The sequence below is a fragment of the Lepidochelys kempii genome, chromosome 11 (genome assembly GCF_965140265.1).
Source record: "Lepidochelys kempii isolate rLepKem1 chromosome 11, rLepKem1.hap2, whole genome shotgun sequence".
In the NCBI taxonomy this organism is placed as follows: Eukaryota; Metazoa; Chordata; order Testudines; family Cheloniidae; genus Lepidochelys; species Lepidochelys kempii.
The window spans coordinates 23,206,892-23,231,300 of record NC_133266.1 but is presented as its reverse complement, the minus strand read 5'-3'; the positions used below and the strand labels follow the sequence as shown (position 1 = coordinate 23,231,300).

General features: G+C 38.6%; 1 protein-coding gene across 5 annotated transcripts in view; it reads right to left on the bottom strand.

Annotated features, from left to right (window-relative positions):
• Positions 1-24,409, bottom strand: part of ARHGAP15 (Rho GTPase activating protein 15) — a 456,797-nt gene that overhangs the window by 21,931 nt on the left and 410,457 nt on the right. For all 5 annotated transcript variants that reach the window (XM_073305398.1, XM_073305401.1, XM_073305399.1 and 2 more), the window contains one exon: positions 12,324-12,429. In XM_073305398.1, the coding sequence (XP_073161499.1) occupies positions 12,324-12,429 (106 nt within the window). The remainder of the gene's footprint in view (positions 1-12,323; positions 12,430-24,409) is intronic.

Genomic DNA, 24,409 nt, shown 5'->3' with positions numbered 1-24,409 from the left:
GAAGTGTGTTACATCTGAAATATTTTTCATCACTTGAACATGTGCTGTCCAGAGCTGGCCCTGTTTTACCAGTCACAGGGAACAAACATTTCACATTCACAGATGCTCCTAATTTGGTGCGGTTTGGAGTGTAATTTAGATCAAACGTATCCATGTAAATGAGTCAGGGTTTCTTAATTAGGTGCTCTAAAGGAAAAAAAACTTGGACCACATCAGTAGGTGTGGGTGTGGTGCCCACAATACTGGAGTTTTTCCTATAGACAAAGCTTAGTTTCATTCAGGAATACTGTAGGTCTTTTCGTTTTTTCAGGCACAATAATAAATCTGCAGATGGCATAGACATAAAGACGCTACTTCAGAGGAGCTGTCTAAAAACACTGTCTCTTTGGCAAAAGCCTTAAAGTAGGTCATTCTGCTGTGATTTAGGTTTATATTTCATTGCCAGCTTTTTGTTCCTATTATAAATAGGGTGCATTCCAGTCCACAGATTTGCTCTTAATTTTTTCAAACTGGTATTTGTTTACGAGGATTTGTAGATCTTCACAAGAAAATGGCCAATATCCTGTTAGAAGTACAAATACTGCAGTAGACCACAAAAAGAGATGTATGTTGCTGATAATTTGGAGATGCTGAAATGTGAAATGCCACTCTCTGAAAGCAAAAATATATTGATTTCTCTTAGTATGATGATTGAAACAGTTGTTGCATGTTTTGCAATGTGTGAAAAATGATCTGATCTAATATGATTTCTGCAGTCTTATAAGTGGGGTATATCCATTGGCCTGGCTGATCAGAATTTGTTTTTGAGTTCATATATTTGTCACTGACAAGCATGTATTTTATATATCTCTATCTATCAATCTAAAAGGAATATCAGGGTCTATTTTCCCCATCAAAATGCTGGGGTCTACTTGCCAAACACTCACTAACATTAATGAGTTACTTGCATAAATTCTTTCAATTGACAGTAGAATAAATCTCATTGTGTTAAATTATTTTGTACAGAACACTGATATTTTGGCATTTGTCTTTTTTTTTTTAATAAAAAAAGTTCCAATGAAGATTTTCAGAATGAAAAACACTGAAATTAACCCCTTGGTGACTTGGTTCTGCACTCCAACATGTTGGAGCCCAATCTTTTAAGATACAAAGACCCTTCTCCAGTATCCTGAGCACCCTCAGATATTTGGGTTTAAAAGAACTCTAAACTCAAAGCAAAACTCAGGGATTGCAAAACCACATAAATTAAACCCACCAGTAAAGTTCACTAGAACTTGTGAAACCCAGAAAGCAGGACCCTTGTGTGGGTGGACCAAGGGCCTGACTATTTCACAGTAAATGAGGAGCAGAACCTAGAGCTTGTGACATACTGCATGAGCTTCGGAAAGTTACTTACCTAACTTTTCATGTGTCAGTTTCCTCATATGTAAAATTAGGATAATAAAACTCATCTACCTTAAAGGAGAATTTCAGTTGTGAGACTTAATTAATATTTGTAAAAGTGGCAAAGAGTCCTGTGGCACCTTATAGACTAACAGACGTATTGGAGAATGAGCTTTCGTGGGAGAATACCCACTTTGTCGGATGCATGTAGTGGAAATTCCCAGAGGCAGGTGTAAATATGCAAGCAAGAATCAGGCTAGGGATAACGAGGTTAGTTCAATCAGGGAGGATGAGGCCCTCTTCTAGCAGTTGAGGTTGTGAACACCAAGGGAGGAGAAACTGCTTTTGTAGTTGGCTAGCCATTCACAGTCTTTGTTTAATCCTGAGCTGAGGGTGTCAAATTTGCAAATGAACTGAAGCTCAGCAGTTTCTCTTTGAAGTCTGGTCCTGAAGTTTTTTTGTTGCAGGATGGCTACCTTTAAATCTGCTATTGTGTGTCCAGCGAGATTGAAGTGTTCTCCTACAGGTTTTTGTATATTGCTATTCCTAATATCTGATTTGTGTCCATTTATCCTTTTACGTAGAGACACGTAACCAGATCAGCTACACCATCACTGGTTCATTCACCTGCACGTCCACCAATGTAATATACGCCATCACGTGCCAGCAATGCCCCTCTGCTATGTACATCGGCCAAACTGGACAGTCCCTACGACTTGCACTGTTATATTTTCCCTAAAACACTGAGAATTTGCCAAGTTCACATGTTACTGAAGAATGAGTGATTTTTGAGGAACGTTTTATTCACATTAAGAATTGCTATGTGTGATTTATAGGGGACTCCATGATATACATACATACTTTAGCATTTAAAATGATAGCAATGTAAAGATACCCAGGAAACCTGGTTTTGTTGCTCTTTTGACTAACAACTTTGTTTTCTTTTCCGTCTACTCTCTTAGTGCACACTTGCTGAGATGTATATTGTTTATGTATTGAGAGTGGCCACACACTGGCGGAGGGAGAAGTCATTTAATAAATTATACAGAAAATGGATTCAACTCCTTTTCTGAGTAACCTAAAGGAAAACTGCACTGAGCTAGACTCAGTATTTTCATTGTTTGAATTCCTCTCTGAATCTTTTATATAGATAAGATGGTGATCAATTGTTCTCCGTGTCCACCAAAGGCAGGACAAGAAGTACGCAGCTTTATTTGCAGCAAGGGGAATTTAGGTTAGATATAAGGGAAAATGTTCAACTTTAAGGATGGTTAAACTCTGGAACTGGTTACCCAGGCTGGCTGTGGAATCCCCATCACTAAGAACAGCTTAGACAAACATCTTTCAGGGGTGCTCTAGAAATACTTAGTCCTGCTTCAGTGTGGGCAAGATGGACTCGCTGATCTTTGAGGTCCCTTCCAGCCCTATATTTCTATGAAACAGTAAGCACATGTGTTGTGTGCACAAAGGTGCCTCCATGATATACTTTACATTTAGCCTTTTTGTACCAGAACATTGTATTGAAAATTTCATATGAGGCTTAAAATCCTAAACCTACAAGTGCCAAGCATCCTTGACTGCCATTAAAGTCCTTTGGGGTAAGAAGGTAGGTCCCTGGCCACTAGGTGTATTACCATCCATTCACAATCATGCTTCTTTTGTCCTCTTCAGATTCTCAGCATTGCTTCCCTTGCTCCATTTTGCAGCAGTGGGACTCAGAATGTCCTTGTTCCCATTGTTGCGGTTCTGGCCCTTTAGCGCAAGGCTAAGAGGGAGACTCACAACCCTAAGTAAGGCCCTGATTCAGGAAAGCATTTAAACACATGCTTACATTCTGTTGATTTCACTTAATTGCTGTTTGCTTATGTGCTTTCCTGAATCAAGACCTAAATCTTCATTCGCCTCTGTCTTCAGGCCTCCTGCAATCTCTCTGAGATCTGCTGAACTTCTCTGCACCGTGGAGTGCTTCATAATGACTATCTAAGCTTGATGAATTTTGCCTGATTTGGGGTTTCTTTGTGAAAGTTTCACAGTTGTATTTGTGATTTGTTCTGCTATGTAGAAGAGAGTTTTTCTGAGCCTAGATTTACTATCTAAGCTTGTCTAAACATGCTGATCTTCTGGTATAGTACATACTTTAATAAATGAAAATCACATGTGTAACTTGCATCTTTTCTCCTCCATAAAAATAAATATGGAAATTTTGCAGACGTCCCATGCTAAGTATTACTAGTTGTCATACAATAGCTTTAATTTCTGATTTATCCTTGGCATTCTGGGTATTACTGCTGGACTTGTCATCACATTGTCATTCCTGCCTCTTGCGTGGGCTATTGTTCAGCTCTTCATACATGTGGCTCCTTTTTTTAAAAAAAATAGGTAAAAATAAATCTATTTTGTTAAATGTAGTTTCCAGAAGCTGGTGCTCTTTGGAATGCGATAAAGCTGACCCATACTGCTGTGTTTGTTTGTCTGTTTTCAGTCACTGGATGCTCTGCTTTTCATGGTGCCACAAGGAAGCGGGGAGCCAATTTTTTTTTTAAATCAACTAATAGAGAAACCTCTGTAATACTTTCATGCCTTGTGTTAGAGAATATATTAGGTTACAGGGTATTTGCTGTTGTTTTCGATCAACACCGCCCCTGCTTAACAAGGGACTTATTTTTTGTGAAATTGATTCAAGTCATTATTATTAAATAACTAATGGTTTTAATGGGGGGCCAGGGTTCTGATAATTTCATTTCTGACTGAAAGGAGGAAAAAGCCTGGATTGCATGTACCATGTGAATGCATGTACCATGCTAAAACATAAATGGCCTAAAGCGTAGGAAAAACAGAGTGAACTAATTTTGCAGAATCAAAGGTGAATCAAAAGGAATTGGCTTCCACACGGACAAGGCAGCCAGATAGGCCACAGTACCTGATCCACGTGATAAACCAAGAGGCAACTGCAGAACTCCCCAGACAACTTGCCTGAAGTGCCTGCCAAGGAGCCAGATGCTGCTGCTGGAAGAATATGGTCCATACTAGGGCATCTGGGTTCGATGCTTTCCACTTAAAGAAGTGGGGAGAGGGATTGCTAAAAGGCATCCAGGTCACTGTCTTTGTGTTTAATTGTTACAAAAAATACTTATTAATATAGTAAAGAATATAATATAATAATATAGTAAATAATGCTTTTGAGGGGAAAGTATGAAATTTAAGGATGTTTGTCTCTAATATATTGTTTGATACTTTTAGCTGTTTTATGTTAGTGCATATTAGATTAGAGAGGCAAAAGAATCTTGTGGCTAATGCAGCAGACTCTGTGCAATGACTTTGAGCTTGCTGGCTCTGCCACTGACTTACTCTCTGACCCTGGGTAAGTCACTTAAATTCCCTGTGCCTCAGCTTTTCTATCTGCAACATTTTTATAATAATAGCTACTTCCAAGAAGGGTTAGTTAGTTAATGTTCATAAAGCACTTTGGGAGTCCTGGATGGAAGGTGCTGTTTATTCCTCACTTGAGATTACAAATCTCAGTTTGTGAATTAGTTGCTGTGGAGATAGTGATTTCACAAACAGAGGGTGGTTACTTCATGTAGGATGAAATTCACCCTTATGCAGAGGGATAGTGCATCACTGATGGCCTGTTTAAGCCCTCAAAATAGGACCTAAATGGGATTTATGGGTTTACATAGACTTTGGTGGTTCCTAGGCATAGCTGGCTTTCTGCACAGAGGTGAATTTATCTCCTGATGAAAAAACAGGAAGAACGGGTAGAATGCTGAGCAGTCACAGTCCCGTTTTCAATCAAAAAAAGAAACAAGGATTTGAAGGGAGTGTGGGGACACACACAATGCTGCATCAGTAGAATATGCTAACACAGAACGGGTTATATTATGCGGACTTTTTACTGAGAAAAATTCCCACTAACTTCAGTGGGAGTTTTGCTGTATTAAAGATACTAGTAACTGGCCTACAGTTTGTGGTTTGATTTTATAGAAAATGTCAGTGGCCTCTAAGATTCAACTACTTTTTAAAGACCATTTCTTGCAAAACACTTGATGTGGCATTAAACTGGCATATGTCATGTGATTTGTCTAACCAGTCCTGAGCTGTGTGTTTTTACCATACATGTTATATGGACAGATTTCATGTAAAATCAATGGGAAACTAAAGGTTTTGCCCTTCTGTTGCAAAATGCTTAAAACAGCAAGTGCCCTAAAAACCTGGTATCCCATTTGCGCTGTAAAATAGAGCTACACTTGCCCTAGTGGGTGCTACTCTCTGCACTTAATAAATGACATTGTGATAATACAATTTAACTTGCAGTGTTAGCTGTTTCCCTTTAAAAGAACATGAGATTTCTTTAATGTGTGTTCTGTACATGAGGGAACTCGGTGCAGTTTAGATCTGATGGATGTTCTGTGAAACAGACGGGCCTGCTAGTGTGGGCAGACACTGCACATACTTTCCAGTTCAGTTCAGTTCTGTCAGTACCTCACTGTTCTGTTCTGCTATTACAGCACTAGACCTCTCTTGCACAGCAATGACTGATTGTGTCAAATATTCTGGATGCACTTCTAAAGACTAGAAAGAGAGACCGTTCTCCTCAAGCTCATTTCACATCTGATCTGAACCTACTTCTCCAGAACTGAAAAGCCATAGATAGAATCTGCTGTACAACCTTTCTCTCACCAAGATTGATAGTGGTGTCTTCCTTATAAAGGCCAAATCCTCTCACCAGTGCAAAGTGTACATCACTGGCTACCTCTACACTTGGAGCTAAGGATGCAATTCCCAGCTTGCACAGACGTATTAGCTGTCGTCAGTACAGTAGCCCTGGTAGCATTGGGGGTGGCAGACGGACTAGCTGCCCTGAGTACACATCGATGGGGCTTGGGCAGGCTTGTACATGGGTGGCTAGCCCATGCCACTGCTTGCTGCTGCCTATGCTTCCACAGATATACTATTTTTAGTGCACTAGCTTGATGAGAACTAGCTCAAGTATGTCTATGTGAGCTGGGAATCATATATTTAGCTCCAGATGTAGACATACCCACTGTGCTGGCTGCTGGGACAAATGTTATTCTCCAACTCTCCTCTGCCAGTCCCCAGCTGTACGTTACATAAGAATTCCACAGCTGATACTCCAGCCTAAGTGTTCTAGGGTCTTGCTTCCCCCTTTGCCCCTACGCGGAAAGATCGGAGGATCTGAGTAGTTGTAGATTCTTCAGCTACTCCTGTCCTATCCTCCTGTGGCAGCAGCGGAGATCCCCCATAGACTTAAGCTTCACGGTGTGCAGGGGATGTGCACCTCCAGCACATTAGGTCCACAATGTGAAGGCCTCTCTGTAGCAATGAAGTTGAGAAAAGGCTTTTCCCCTGAAATTGCATTCCTGACTCAAATCAAACCAGTTTACTTAAACAAACAAACAAACAAAAAATGGCAACAATTTGGGGTAAACTGAGCAAAGTCCTGCCATCACTCACCTTGTGCAACTCCACTGATTGCAAAGGAGCTGCCCGAGGTGAGAGCCAGGACAGCTGGGTCATTGACTATAGTCTTGCAGAAGAGCCACTGAAAACATCTGAGTACCCAATTCTGCTTTCATATATGTCCATGTAATCTGCTTATGTCAGTGGGGTTGCACAGGTGTAAATCAGAACAGAATTGTTCCCCGAGTATAGGGGAAGCATTGTAATGATGGTTTCATACAAACATTTGTTCAGAGTCCCAGCAAACAATCGCCTTCTTTAATCTCTATGGACTTTGATTACAAGCTATCATAGCTATTTAACAAAAGCTCCCCTAGAAATGTTAACAAGCTTCCAGCATGGAAGATGGGGCACAAGGGAGATATGTGACTGCTGAGCTACACGGACAAAAGCACGTGTGCTCAGTAGATGTGCTGGCTGCACCAACACAGTGTGGAGATTTCCACATCATTCTCAGTATGGTGAGTTGAAGACCCAGCCTGCACCCAGATATGTATAGATGGGAATTAATTGGAGGAGTACAGTGAGCATAGCTGGGGCAATAACGGAAGGATGTCACCTACGGCATGCTAATAAGTCAAACAAGTAATCATTTTTGTGGCTTTTGCTGCAAAGTAGAATTAAGGTTGCTGCATTGGGCTGGGATACCAAGAGCAATGGGGTGGCCACTCTTTCTCCACCTACTTCCTCCCCGTTGGATGATGAAGCCAAAGCAAAATCATGTATGTAGTTAGACATGATTAGATTCTGCATATAGCTCTGAACAGCGATAGCAAGATGGGTCATTGTACAGGAAATGATTGGTAGCTTGTATTATAGTTATACTTTAGTAAGATGTTGCTAGACAATCTCAGTCTGAAGGAGAGAGAATTACACATGTTGTTGGACCTAAGTACACCAGTTCTCATTTTAACTGCTTTAGTTCAAAACAAATACAAAATGTCTGCATTTCCCACATTAAAATACCCTGTTGTTAAATAATGTATGTATTTTCATTGTCCCTGACCTTTTGGGCCTCCCTGGGTCACAGAGTGGATCCTTTCTTGCCCATTGATAATATGTGGTACAAGACAGCATAGACCAGGGTGACCAACCTGTGGCTCCGGAGCCACATGCGGCTCTTCCGAAGTTAATATGCGGCTCCTTGTATAGGCACCGTCTCTGGGGCTGGAGCTACGGGCGCCAGCTTTCCAATGTGCCAGGAGGTGCTCACTGCTCAACCCCTGGCTCTGCCACAGGCCCTGCCCCCACTCCACCCTTCCCGCCCCCTCCCCTCAGCCTGCCGTGCCCTTGCTCCTCCCTCCTCTCCTCCAGAGCCTCCTGCATGCCACGAAACAGCTGCTTGGGAGGTGCGGGGAGGGAGGGGGAGGTGCTGACTGGCGGGGCTGCCAGTGTGTGGGAGCTGGTGGGGGACTGCTGATGTATTACTGTGGCTCTTTGGCAATGTCCATTGGTAAATTCTGGCTCCTTCTCAGGCTCAGGTTGGCCACCCCGGCATAGACCTTTATGCCACCCCTTCAATTTTGGATGCCATTTGTTTCCAATATAACCTTCTACCCCAGCTTCCATATCATGGAGCCAAGACTCATAAAATAGTTCCTTCTTTCCATTAGGATGTGCTTATACAAGTCAGCACCACGTGCTGGCTTTCTTTATATAGATTAAGAATATTGCTTCCATAATGCTTATAGTCCCAAATGGTCCAATTTATCATTCTGTCCTATCTTGCACTGCTGGTGTGCTTGTATACTCCACTATTATACCAGCTGATTCACTGGGCTTTGCCACACTGATAATTGGAAATGCAGCTATTCATAGTCGGCTAGATAAGAACATGTGTATATTTAGATAACAAATCTGCCCTCCTTCCTCCTGTGGAGGTATGAGGACATATACTGAGGACATATGCAACTAAGTATCATTATTTAATTATTTGTATTTCAGTAGTGCCCAGCTGTGCCAAGGTGCTCTATATACACACAGTGAGAGTCTGTTCTTGCTCTGAAGAGATTACAGTCAAAATAGACAAGACAGATAAAGAAAGTATCATCACCATTTTATAAAGAACCAAGGCACAGAGAGATTAAGTGATGTACCCAAGGTCACACAGAAAGTCCACGGCCAAGCCAGCAACTGAACCCATGACTCATGAGTTTCAGTCCAGTGGATGAACTACAAGATCACCCTTTCAGTCTTAAATAGCCCTTGTGCATATCTGATGTGATTTTTCCTTACAGCCTGGGTAACAGTGGTTTCTTCTTGGTGGGTCCACTTCTGGAGGGTAAAATATATCTTTATATATAGACCTATTCTGACAGCACACACATGGGCTGCTAGGAATAGAACCCTGGTCCTTTAGGCACAAAAACGTAGGCCTCCATCACTTGAGCTAAGGTTCTCTTTTAGCAGACACCTTCCCTTACAATTCCCAGTTTGACAGTAATAGGTCACACAACCTTCCTTTAGGCCATTCACTAAAGGTCAATTTATACACACAGGGTACATTACAGGGAGACTGGGGCAATGGTCTTTCCACAAGGCTAAATTTACTTTTTTTAATCTCTTTATGGACTTGCTTAAACCTTTCCATGCTTCATTAAATGGGGCCATCACACAACTAAATGGATTTCTTTTCTCAATTCAGCATTTATTTGGTAGCCATACATCCATACAATGATTTACATATGTTTTATGTAGTGAACTATAGAGTGCAGCAGAAAAGTATAAAGGTACCATTCATTAAAAGCTGGCTTTGGTCTGTTTTGTGGGGGTCACTTTTATTTATACTGGGTGAACTTCACCCCTGTGCCAAGGGCCTGAATGAGTCCATACAAACCACTTAGGCCGTACATACACCTCATGTTAAGAGCAGTTCTACTCTGAGTAGTGACTTTGTAAAATGGCACCTTCTTGCTGCATTGATCTGTTCTCAGTTTCTTATTTCCATAAATGCTTATTTATTTATTTCTTATTTCCAGCACAGTTAAGAGAGGAGCTGGATTCTATCCTTTGTTGTTTACTACATTGTAACCTGATACACCTGTCCAATCCCATTGAAAATAATGCAACTTCGGTGCATCACTGAAGGCATTATTTGGCCTACAAACAGTGCTTAAAGTGTGCCTGGTCAAAAGGAGTCACACAACCAGCAAATACAATTTCTACAACTAGAGCTGGGGGTGTCATTTCAGCCCTCCCTAAGAGTAAGCCCCCTTTGATTGGCTGCTTCCCTCAATTCCTCTCTTCCAGGGGTATAAACAGCCAATCAGAGCCACTGTAGGCAGAACTCTCCCCACTCCACTCAGGAGCTGAAGCCATTCTTGGGATAGGGCAGGGGGAGAAAGGGGACCAGACCAGAGCCTACTAACTGATGGTGGCGCCATTCCTCAGTTCACAGTCAAGTTGGAAGGTCATATTGAGTGGGGTCCCACAGGGACCAGTTTGGGGTTTGGGTCTGTTCAATATGTTCATCAATTATTTAGATAATGGCATAGAGAGTACACTTATAAAGTTTGCAGACAATACCAAGCTGGGAGGGGTTGCAAATGCTTTGGAGGATAGGATTAAAATTCAAAATGATCTGGACAAAATGGAGAAATGGTCTGAAGTAAATAGGATGAAATTCAATAAGGACAAATGCACTGAGGAAGGAACAATCAGTTGCACATATACAAAATGGAAAATGACTGCCTAGAAAGGAGTACTGCAGAAAGGGATTTGGGGGTCATAGTAGATCACAAGCTAAATATCAGTCAACAGTGTAACACTGTTTCAAAAAAAGCAAACATCATTCTGCGATGTGTTAGCAGAAGTGTTGTAAGCAAGACATGAGAAGTAATTCTTCCGCTCTACTCTGTGCTGATTAGGCCTCAGCTGGAGTATTGTGTCCAGTTCTGGGGGGTCACATTTCAGGAAAGCTGTGGACAAATTAGAGAAAGTCCAGAGAAGAGCAACAAAAATGATTAAAGATCTAGAAAATGTGACCTATGAGGTAAGATTGGAAAAAATTTGGTTTGTTTAGTCTGGAGAAGACTGAGAGGGGATATGATAACAGTTTTCAAGAACATAAAAGGTTGTTACAAGGAGGAGGGAAAAAATTGTTCTCCTTAACCTCTGAGGATAGGACAAGAAGCAATGGGCTTAAATTGCAGCAAGGGTAGTTTAGGTTGGACATTAGGAAAACCTTCCTGTCAGGGTAGTTAAGCACTGGAATAAATTGTCTGAGGAAGTTGTGGAACCTCCATCACTGGAAATTTTTAAGAGCAGGTTAGAAACAAACACCTGTCAGGGATAGTCTAGATACTTAGTCCTGCCATGAGAGCAGGGGACTGGACTAGATGACTTCTCAAGGTCCCTTCCAGTCCTATTATTCCCTCCTCCCCACACCTTCTCCTCCTGTGAATATTGGGATGGCTCCTCTGCTTCTTCCCCAGGAGGGACCCTGCTATGTGTGTGTGTGTGTGTGTGAACCATCCTTGGAATTGTAGGAGAGGCAGAGGTGAGGCAGAATTGATGTGGTGGAACTGATGAGGGGCTGGAGAACAAGCAGAGGTACTTTCTCTCTCATTTCTGTAGAAAATGATAGATCCTTTCACTTTTTTCAGACCACTTTAAATAATGCCTTCAGAAACTTCATTACCACTGATGCCACAAAAGAAAGAAAGAAAACCCAGCTTGCAGTAGATTCCAGGTTGCTTTTGTACGGCTGCCATATTTCTCTCTTGTAAACTGGGCACAGTGAATATGGAAATTGCCAAGAGATGATAAACATGGAACTCAACAATGCTGTTTTTACAAATCTGGATTTGTGAGCCACGTCCATCTCCATAGTATCTGAATGGAACATCTGTAGTATCTCATCAACTTTTCCAGAGGAGATGGACACTTTAAATCTTTCCTAAGAACTTGTGTAGGCATTCTCCACTGCACTGAACTTCACTGTAAGGTAGAACAACTAATTTTTGATGTAAACTGCAGGTCTTTTTTATGACTTATGCATGCACAAGAGCCATTTATATGAATAGAAACTTGTTGATGACATACCTTACAGTGTGCATAGCTCAAAAATAGAAACAAACCTGAAGGAGAATTTTCTAACCCATAACTTACAAAACCAACTGCATATATATATATATATATACTAAATTATTCTGGGTAAAACAATATTGTATAATTCAACATAACCTAGTGTACAGTAATCCAAAGCATTTTACCCCATGTGAAGAGAAGTACTATTGTTCCATTTGCTAGTATAAAAACAATGAGTATTTAAGTCTAGCTGTACAGATCTTTTTGTGAGTAGAGATAGAATATATGTACATATTTGATAATCATATTCAGTTTTGCAAAAAGAGTATTCTGCATTGATAGTGTTAGATATTTAGGGTAGGATTTGGGCACCTTGCTCCTTTAGGCCCCTTTAAAAATCCCACTCCTTTAGTACTGTTAGCTTAACTTACTTTTTTAGATGTTCAAAGAGGATTTTCATTGTGTCACGGTTTGGCCTAGGAAGCTTCTGTAAAAGACGCCTTATGGATTTAACTCGAGTGCTGCTGTCTGGATTTTCTGATGGGGAAAAATAGAAAAAAAGTATAAGATTTGAGTGTCACTTTAGGATATTGTTTGCATACAGTTATGTCAGACATCTTAGTAACGAGAGCTTAAACTAGAGGACACTGTTAACGTGGTTACAAGTGCAGCTATCTTAGAATGTCTTACCCCATGTGATACTGATGGAGAGCCTACACAATAGCTTACAAGGGATTGAAAAATCTTTCTAATGGATCAGGAAACATTTTCTCATCAGAGAACTGACTTTGTATTCTATGCATTTATTTTAATAGGCCATTTGGATTTGTACAAATGCAAATATTCCACGGCTGGCCTACTTGTGAATAGTAAGTAGCCTTCTTATAAAGTAGAGTTTCCTATTCTGGAACTACATTCCACCAGTGCATCAGGATCTGCATTGGACACCTCCTTAAACTGAGTAACCATGTAATCTTTACTGTCTTTTTTTTCCTGTGCACTCCTCCAATGACCAGATTGGTTCCCTTTCTTTACCGCTAATCTCTCTATATCATGCTTTTGATCCACACACTTATGGATATTAATTTAATATTATGATTTAGCTCATGCTTTCTAGTGATCAGCAGTTGGCTACACACAATTCAATTTTTTTAGCTATCTTCTAGAATTGGTTGTATTGGTACCATCATTTTTAACTGCCTTTTAGTAGGAAACAATTACCATTACCAATATACAATCAGTAACAAAAGAATATGGGACTAAGAATGTTACTGCTGTCTTGGTCGGGATAAGCATTGTAGTTTAGTGTGATTCATGGTTTCAAGGACAAACGTTTTGCATATGGCTTATGCTTGTGATATTTGCATTTATTTGCATGAGATGTTGCAACTAAAACAAAGACGTACAACTGTGGTTTCATTTAGGAGCAGATTAGATAAGGTGACAATAGGCCTGATATAGAGAAAACATCTTGTAAGCTGCATGTTCTAGATAACCTGAGAATTCTTTTCTGATCTGATCATCTATAGCTTAACTATCATCTATAATTCTGAGTATATTTTAGTATTTAATATTTATATTGGTCTAGCATCCAGATTCTCCAGTCAAAGTTGAGCCCTCTTTGTGTTAGGTGCTGCATAAACCATACGAATACACAGTTTCTACCCTGAAGATTTTATAATCTAAGAAGCAAATTTATAGCACCACAGATCCATCATTTACATTGAGTTTAATTGTGCAATCTCTTCCTAGGAAGCTCAAAGTATTTTGAGAAAAGACTAGACCTCTGAATAATCAACGTAGAGATTATTTTTTCTTTTCAAAATCTTTCATGTGAATATAGTTTCAGGGAAAGTAGCGAGACTGACAACCCTGGAGAACGAAGTTATCCACAGAACAGACATAGGCATGGATGACAACAGACAGAGGTTTCTATGCACAGCCCTATCACTGTATTTTGACCATGATATCAAGGGACCCAACTGTACAGTGGAGAAGGTAGTTCAGTATCAATGCTCAGTCAGTCCTTGGCCTCTCTGTTGAGGCTGCCAAAAGTAGTGGTTATTTTTGTCATGTGGACACCCTGTCCTGTGAGAATTGAATTGAAGATGCTATCCAAAATTGTATAAAATTATAGCAGGTATACTTTTCAACTGATATCACTCAACGGTAGTTTCCATTCTGTTTTCCAGAAAGCGTTCACTGGCCTTAAGCACAGATGCACCCACTCAGCTCAGATGTGAATCTAGCCTAGGATTTTTAAAAAACAGAGTTATGAAAGAAGGTCAACACCACAACTCAAAGCACCTGATGCTTGCTTATTGTTGAGTGCTCAATACTTCAGGGGAAATGCAGTACAGGAAGGATTTATTATAGGCATCTATGGAGATGTTTTCCCGTCCCACACCCCCAGGTTGATTTGCATAGATATCTACCTGGGTGTCACCCTCTATTCCAGAAGTGACTGCATTTCAGAGATCAGGGAAGTGATTCTTACACGGATATAATCCATGAAACTTTTAGCATTACATAAATGCACAGTAATATTCTAATACCCAATCCCTTTAGAAAATGGAAAGTATGGACAGTTCTTTTTTAAAGGCAGACTCTGCCTCCTTTTTAAAGTGCATAACCAAAGACATGGCCAGGAGAAAATAGGATGAGAGACAGTTAACCAATTTCTAAAGCACAGAAATCCTAGAAGAAATGGTGCATAAAATTATTTTATGAATCAGCCTATTCGTTAATTGTTAGCCTATTGTAAAAGAGGAAAAACAGGCAACATGTGGTAACTTTAGTCAGCATTTCTGAACAGGGAATGATAAACACCTCTGCCTGGCTCTGGCATTTATCAGTACTGAGATATTATTACCACATAGACTCACAGCATGGTTACTGTTATCATCGAAAAAAAGAGCCAGCTAATCTTAATGGTTTGTAAAGCCGTTACCTGCACTGGTCTGACATTTATCATGATCATTTTACCACATGGGTCCTACATAGCAAAGGTATTTTATCTGGAAGGGACATCACTATGAATTATTATTTGCAGCTAGGTAGAAAATTGTATGTTGTAGATACCTTTTCTCATTATAAATCACAGTCACATTTCACCATTTCCCACACAAAGCTGCTGAGCCCAGAATTTTTGCCACAATGCTTACTCTCTCTACCTTTTATAGTTCCATGAAAACACTGGGTACTTTTTCATTAAAATGCTTGATGTTGTTTTTTTAAATGCTACATACGCTTGATTTTTTTTGGATGTGTTAAAGACAATTTTCTCCAACTTTATAAACTGAAGTTGATAAACTGTCTACTTTTTTAAAAACCTTGTTCCTGCTTCTATCTTAGCGGCCAGACTTGTCTCTGCTCTTGACCTTGTCAATGCAATATTTAAGAGTAGATCGGATGTAAGTCCTTATGTTTGATTTTGAAATACCTATGCATTTTCTTCTCTGCCTGAAATCCTTGCGTTCCACTTTAAAGCCACTGAACATTTTCTCCCTTCATTTTCCTAATTGGGAAGATCTTTTTCATGGGTGCCTCTTCATCAAACTAAAAAGAAGGGGGAGGGAAATCCTACCTGAAGATTTGTGTAAATAGTCATCCGAGAGGTATCACCAAACTATCTGTTGCCTAATGAAGCCCAGTAATTTACAGTACAAAGAAAGAGAAGACATTTTGTAGATCTGACACTTCTTTTTTTGAAACTCTAAGGCTAAGTCCAGAATATGAAATAGACTAATTTTTTTAAGTTAAACTAGCACAAAGGTACAACTTGTAATTGCAAAAATCAACAAAAATCCCTGTTAAAAGATTATCAGTAAGTTCTGGAAAGTTCTGTTTTCTTTTCTCTAAACTGTTTCAATAGGAATAAAAACAACCAAAAATTACACACACACACACATAATAAACAGGGAGAACATTTAGGCCCTCCCCCCTTTTTATTTTAGGATAAATATGGAAGGAGAATGTAACAATTTTAGCAAATTAAGATAATTTCATGTGAATTGCAGAAGGTACTTTTATGTTGCTAGTACATATATTTAGAAATTGCATTCCTGTATTTAAAAATAAGGTTCTCTTTAAGAAAGCAAGACTGTAGAGATGCTCTTGTTTATATTTAAATGAAGAATGCATTAAACAAGCTACAAAGCATTTAATATTATATAGGCTCTTTTGAAAATGAGCTCTGGATAAACATTTGAACATGGAAGAAAACATGATGTGCCTGTAACATTAACTGTGGCTGGGTGAAAATGAACAAAGAAAGTAACCTTTAGCTTTTATGTCCATAAAGAATACTTAAACAAATCCCATTGAATCTTTCTTTTAATCATTAATTTTAAATGGACATAGCTATTTACAACAAACCACTTTGTTTTAGAACAGGAAGTCCAAGGTTTATCTCCAATAACTCACATTTTCTAGGAAGGGATGTATGTCTCTAACCTGACATGCATTCATTATTTTGCAAGGTACTGGAGTCTGACCTTTGACCCTCCTCAGACCTGCTGCATTATTCATGCCTGACTTACTTTGTGTAGTTTTACTACAGTACCCATTTCCCTTTACCAGCAGCTTCAGTTACTTGTTCATGTTTAACGTTAAACTGGCATTTATGGCTCACATTAATGCTTAATTTTATTTCAAGCCATCATCTCTTCTTTTTGTCCTGTTGAACCGAACTGTGTTGTGTGGTTGGGGAAAAGGCGCTATATGATTCTGCATAAAATATTGCACTATTGAGCTGTCATCAACACTAAGATTTTTTTTAAAAAGCGTGTTTCCCTCCTCGCTTTTTATATTGCGCTGCTCACCATTTTTTTGAGAAACTTTATGCTGTGTTCAAAATGTCACACACTATTCCTACAGCAAATTCCGTAACCAGAGACTACATCCAACAATTCACACAATTGATTCAACTGCCAGGTTTTGTTTTTGTTTTTTGTTTAATCAGAACTGAGTAGGTTAGGTGGATTTTTGAGTGCTAATGAAATTGTGAGACTTATGGTGCTGGCTACTGCCAGCCATAGTGTGGGCAGACGCTCTGCAAGCTTCCCCACTGTGTTGCTGTGCAAGCATCCCTGCTGTTATGTTTGCTATAGTTTTAATGTCTGTGAAAAATTCCTGATGAAACTAAATTATGTTATGCTTTCTTGTTTATGTAAATAAAATACCCGATCTGGCCAGTTTGTCCTGCCCTTGCCCATTTTAGAAGCTCTCCCATAGTACAAGTGCTTAACTTAACCCCAAATCCTATCAACTACCTCTGTATTATCAGGATATGAGAATTTACTTAAAACAAAATGCACATTGGGCTTCATTTTTCAGTGGTGCTGAGTGCCCACCTCCCCAACTGCCATCAGTCGATTTCAGTATTCAGAACAAAGACCATTGTGGTTAAAAAAAATGTGAAGTTAGATTTTTTTTTAAAAAATCGGATTCCTCATATAATTTGAAAAACAAGGATATTTCATCTTGTGTAACATTAACGTCTCAATCTTAATCATCTGCTATAGACAATGCAAACCTTATTGCATATATACACTGTAAAATACTACAGCATTTAAAAAAATCCATAAGAATGTGCAAACTAACTAATACTTGGTACAAGGAGAATAAATCAATTCAGACCACAAACTGGTTACTTTTTATTCATGCCTCAGAAATAGATGTTGCAAAAAATGAACATTACAAGAAACCTTTTTATATATCCAATTGATGAATTCACCAAATGTGATACAGAGTGGAGTTTTCAATGAATATTCATACAACTCTTGCAATCCATTAGCAAGACTTAAGACAATGAGTTTGCAACTCAATCCCATTTAACAAAAATATATGTGGAATTAATGGGGAAAAACAGCACTTACAAAACTTAAACTTTAATGTATCAAACTCCAGGTGCCAGAGTTTGAGGGAAATAACCAATAATAGTCATTTTTTACATATTTGATGGGACTGATTATGCAATGTGCAACTCTAAATGGCTTATAGCACATTGTAGCATGGTTCCATCCCATTGGCTACAGTAGGGTGCAGGCAGATGGATGACAGTGACAAGGAGAGAAGTGCTTTTGCTTAGCCGTGCGTTAAGATGCCATCCAGAAGCTCTGTGCACTGCAGACACTTCATTAGGATGCCAGGATAATGGTAAACTACCACTCAGAGTGACACCCCATTTCCTGCTTACTGAGCTCTCCAACCTCGGCAGATGTCAACAATCTCACAGTGCTACAGACCAGACCTAACTTTCCAGTCACTTTGACTCCAATTTTTTCCCCCTTAACAGTGCCATACATTACATGCAATATGTAACAGCAAATACTAAACGGAAGAAAAAATTTGCTGCTCTAATTATAACAAAGCAGCATCTGACGTAGGTACTGTATGTTCAGAGTACATACAATCAGCTGGGCATTATAAAAGAGAGATGCTCTTTGTTAGTCAGTTTTAAGGGTTAATTAGACTTAGGACTTTAATAATAACAGTTAAAGTCTGATCCCAGTAGAGACGATTGTGCTTCATGACTAGTTTCCATTTAAATATGAAAAAAATTTGCGGAGCTCTTTTCTGATAGATTTCATATTCGGTTTCAGCCTCGTGCATGGTTTTCTGTACAGAAAGAGCAGACTTGAGCATCTGGATGGTGTGATATTTTCTCTGCAAATGCACAACTCGTGGCCGTCACATACCTCCCTAACAGCAATTATAGCCAACAGAGAGTCTGTGCTACAATACTTAACCTATACTTCCTTCCAGAGATGCAAAAATAGCTACTTATCCTTTTAAAAATGATCTCCAAAATTAAAAACATTGTTTAAAAGGCTCCAAATCATAATGCAATTTTTCCATGGTCCAAATTTTATTTTTCAATTCTCTGTGTATCCATAAACAGACTCTCCCATGAAAGAATTATTGATGTTTTTGAAACCAGAAATCCCTATTTACTTTACAAATGTTGCATTTAGAATATTTCTTTGTGGGCCAGGTTGATGTTTTAGCAGGAGTGCTCTGGACTGCCACATAGATAACCTTGCATAATGACAGGTTTCAGAGTAACAGCCGTGTTAGTCTGTATTCGCAAAAAGAAAAGGAGTACTTGTGGCACCTTAGAGACTAACCAATTTATTTGAGCATGAGCTTTCGTGAGCTACAGCTCACGAGCATCTTATTCTCTTTGGAAGGGGAAAGAGCACGACAAGGCAGCACAGTTAGCCACAGAGAGCTTTCTGTTTGCTCAGAAGAGTGACCCCTCCCCAAGCCTGTGTTAAGGAATGACTTTGATTGGCATTCTAGTCTTCCCAGAGTTGTGTGGGTGGTATAAATGTGAATAATAGAAGTGGGTTAAAAAAGAAGAAAAAATAATAAGGATTCTGAGGAATCTATTTGGGATGAGATGAGACACATTTCCCCCCCCCCCCCCACTCCCTCACCCCCGTTCTCCTTGCCTGGAAATTAAGATGGTTACCAGGAATCTTTACAAAACAGCTGGAAACATGGGGCCAAATCCTGAAGTCTTTCTTAAGATATTATCCATTCTTACTTGGGCAAAACTCCCATTGAAACAAGCAGAAATGAAGAATCTGCACTTGCTGATGTTAACAGGATATTACCACGGCCTTCTGTGGGAACAGGTCTGGGTCCTAAGGGAGGACTTTAGGATTGGATCCATACATGATAAAAGCAAATATTTTTTACTTGATTAAAATGTAAAGTTGTGATTATTTTAAAAATCTGTTTAATATGCACTGAAAATATTTTTTCAAATACGCATTCCCATAACATTTTGCTGCACTATGACCTTTGGTCTGATGTCTCCTAATTCTGCAGAAGGTTAAGAAGGGAGATACCTCATATGTGCTAATACTGGCCATATTTGGGGATTAGAAGTTTCAAGATTTTTAGGAACAAAAGAAATATGCACATTTGATTCTTTTCCCCATCCAAATTATTTTTAAAAATCCAACAACAGTAAACAGTATCTCCCCAAGGGAGATTTAGATTTGAAGACTGTTCATTATATCATTTGAATAAGACTAGACCTGGCCTTTTGACTTTGAACCACTACCAAATTTCAGGCTGTGAGGAAATTGTTCTACATTTCCTGACAAATTGAGTTAAGCAGACATTAAGTGGGCTTTAAGAAAACAAATGGCCATCTTTATCACAGGTGGACACTGATGGCTTAATGGGGCCTGGGCTGATTGTATCACTTCTAATGGCTTGACGGGAAGCATTAGGGTTTTTGCATAAAGAACTGGCATTGCGAACCCTGCTAACACAGACCTGTCAAGCGTTCTGTATCCCTTTGTGCATGGAAGCAGATGTTTGTATGTATACTATGAACTGGCATTAGAGCAAGCGACAGATGCCTGTATGAATGCCAGGTTTGTGAATTTTTACAGCAGGAGCATGTTCTGAGGAAGTGCAGCCCTGCCCTCTATCATAGGTAATTCCCACTGGAACTTACTAAATCCCAGCTATGTTTTCATTATTTGGTTTTCCTAGCAACTGGATGAATGTATCTGTCCTGAAAATGTAAGATGAGAATGCTACCAAATTCTTACAGATTTGCAGTACTGGGGCTGTTTTGAAGTTATTATTTTCTGTAATTTCCGTTGCACCCTGTAATCTAAACCAACATTCCTCAAAGGGGAAAGTGGTATTATAGCTATCTAATTAAAACGTGTGTTAATGTTAGCCTGGTAACCATTCCCTCCTCTCCCTGCCAGTCCCCTGCCCCCCACCCCCCAAGAAAAGGAAAAAAGAAAAAAAAAAGAAATGCTGAATTAGATTCACAGCACTTCATTGCCTTCCACATACAGAATTTACACTGTAGTTGTCTGTCAACAATACGAACAGGTAGCTTGCAGTCCATTAAACAAACACCGTGCCCCCCTCACTTTTATTTGACATTTTATTTGGCTATGACAAATGAGCAGCAGTTGGATTATAACATAATTTGTCTTGTCTTTATTACCAGCACAAAGGACACCATTCATTAATTATTCTGCCGTTGCAGCTTAACACTAACTGGAAAGGTCCCTCTTCGGACAGATGGCGGGGACGATGTTATTTATATCAATCAGCCAAAATCCTCAACAAGGATTACTGTTCCTGAGACTAAATGATTTATTTCTTTTTACCTCACCCTCCCTCAACCCCTTCTGCTTTCAGAGATTTCTCTATAAAAACAAAATTTGATAGGAATCTTAAAGCAAAGCCATATTTAACCTGTTAGCTTGCAAAACAACATGCATGTTACATCAGTTTAACTACACGACATTAGTTGCATATTTTGAACTGTTTTAGCTTTTTTTTCATCTTCAACTCCACAGAAAAAAAGATTAACTGAGGGTCTTGGAGCAGCAAGTTCAGCAAAAGTTTGCCTTTTCTGTAACACCATACTGCTGTTGTCCCCAGAGACTACCAGGATCAGGAAATGGTGCCAGCTGTCAGGATTTCTGTCTCTGATAAGATGAGATGACCCACCTTATTACAGAAAGACCAGCAATAGACCTTTTGCAAGATAAACTAGGATGTTTCGTAAAATTCCAGGCTAAACTGAGGGTCAAATCATACATGAGACAGATGCTCATCTATTCCTACTGGATACAAGTCTTTATTCAGTATCAAGGGATGGAGGGGTTTTACTTTACTTGCTCTGTCTTGTTAATGACTCTGCCCAACACATAATCAAACAGTAATAATTTCTAGAGACTGAATCCATATGCAAAAATCTTCTGAACGTCTTTTACAGGACTTCTGAAATGGTGCCCTTTCTTATAGACATACTCTTTAGGAAAGAAATCCATATGGATTGTTACATCGCATGAGGATTAAGACATTTAAAGTTTTATCCAAGTTGCACACTCTGTTATAATAAAGACTAAAACACAGAAACTTTTATTGTCTGCAGAAATTATTGGTATAACCTTGCTATCCTGATTAGTTTGCAAATATTAAAAGTCCCATCAAGACAAATATCAGCAACATGCAAATACCCTTGCAGGTTGTGATTAAGATTTTAAATGTATCCTTTTGCTTTTAGTTAATGAAAAACAAAGTCTTGGAGGATCTAAGTTGTAATTTATTAAACATGAAAGGCTCCTTGATGAAATATAGAAATGAGATATATTTTGCATTTCAAAGATTTAAGCTGACAACTTACTTGCATGCAAATAAGAGCAAGATTTGTAAAAATATTTGAAAAGAAATTATTCCTGAATGTACTTATTACAATAATGTGGCATGTAGATAAGAGAAACACACAGCATTAAAAGACATTCATTTCTCCAAAGTCTTAAAATTAGCTTCTTTCTGCCATTGTGTATTAATGTTCTTCTTCAGGAATGCAGCATATTAAAGAACTGAACAGAATTAGTAATAAATTTGTTAATTACAAATTTAAGCAACACAACTGTGTTGTTTCCCCAATATGTTTTTTTCAAAAGCAGAATTGCTAATGCATTTTAATCATTTATGTGTAAACATTTGAGGATAAAATATTCTGAAGTTTATCAATTTCAAGAGCTGTTTATTTGCTGGCAAAATAGGGCATGTTATACAACATATATCTTATCATTTTTGCTCATCAAATCCCCATTTGCTGAATGCAAATTTCTCTGGTCTAAGTGCTCTTGCACCTCAATTTAAATGAATAATAGGATAGACTCTATTAAAATCGGTTTAAGGTTGCCATGGGTGACATATCAGTAGGGTTAAAATGAGAAAAAAGGTCACAGAAGCAGTCCTTACAACCTGTTTTTTTATCATAATGAAGCATATGTAAGTATCTGTGTAGGTTTAACAACAACATATGGAAATTGGAGACAATACTTAGTTTGTAGATCTTTTCAATTTATTTTTTAGACAACATATTTCAGAACAAATGAATGTAAAATCACGGTACCATCAATAACTGGGAATGTATTCAGTTGCATTGAAAATTGGAGAGTAAGCCCCAGTGCAGTAACATAGTACTCTGACAGATTGTGGATTTGTAAAAATAACAGAGAAGTCAGAAGAATACTGTATTTTGATTGTAGCAAATCCTTCATTTCAAGGAACCAGCAAGGTGCTCTAATCATATTAACAAAGAAGCCAGAAACTATACCAAAACACCTCATTTAAGAAGATTTTTGAGTCCTCGGCTAACCAGATTTATGGGATTATGCATGCAGTTAGTTCATAAGTATTGAAAATATTACCACTTCACAAGGAAACCTTCCTTGATCTATCTCTTTTTTGTGTGTGTGTTGTAGTCGTATCCTGTTTAAAGCTGAACAAATAACACTGCTGACCATTTTGAAGACTTGAGGAATAAAATAAAATCACAACTTTTCTGAATTTTTGGATCTGTTTTAAAAGTCAAAATCTATTTGTTAAGGTACTACACTTATTGCTGACTTTTTATATTATTTATGGTTCTCATTTGGATTTCACAGAATCAGATTTTTGTTACAAGTGTTATATTTCCTCTCTTTTTAACCTATATTAAAAAGAAAATCTCCTTATTTGCTAAGGTTACAGTGTTAGTTTAATTTTCATAGGAACAGTGGAATATGATGAAGCGAGTAACATTTACCAAGTCATTAGTTTTATGCAAACTAGGAAGGAAGATGAAAGAAAAAAATATCAATTATTTATAGATTGTTAAAATGTATCTTAGTGCAGTGCTACTGTATAGAAATGACAATTAGCCAAACTTACCTTCTATAATTAATAATGCATACATTATGCTCTTTGGGCAACTAATCACCAGTTCTACAAATTTGTTTGACACTCTTGAAGATACCTATCACATGGGTTTAAAAAAAAAAATAAAAAGAACAATGCTCTGCCATTCATGGCCAACTTTAAAAGGCTTTCTGCTATCCCAGAAGTGATGAGTGAACAAAATGATGATCTATAAATTGCTTGACTATGTGAATGAAACATAAGATTACAATCCAAACATTCCTAACTAAAGAACTCCCAAAAGACCAAATTCAAAATGTAAGCTTGATACAATCTATAACATTTAGCATTATCTTTGTGGATACAAACATTTATCTTTGTGGATACAAACTTAACTCTTAAGAAGATCTGTCAGAAGAACTTCCTGTTGCCTGCAGATCTCTGAGCATAAACAGGCAAGCAAGTCACATTACATGTCCTCTTTTTCCTGTTCCACAAATTTGAGTATGATAGATCTGGCTGTGGGAGGGGCATATATTCTATACAAACCTATAATGTTGCTTCATCAAACTGTAGGTTCTGAACCCTGTATTCTGCTGAAGTAAAGAACGATAACAGAATCAGCAACGCTAATTCTGTGTTCTCTCACTCCTTGGGGACATGCACCATTCTTGTGATAATGAACCATAGACTTCACTATGCAGTCACAGGCATTAAAATATGGAAAGATTATGCCATGTTTGCAATGGGGAAATGTCATGTGTGGCTTCCTCATCCATGATGATATCTATTAGGCTCCTCTGTGAGGTGTTAATTTTTAAGGGGGTGC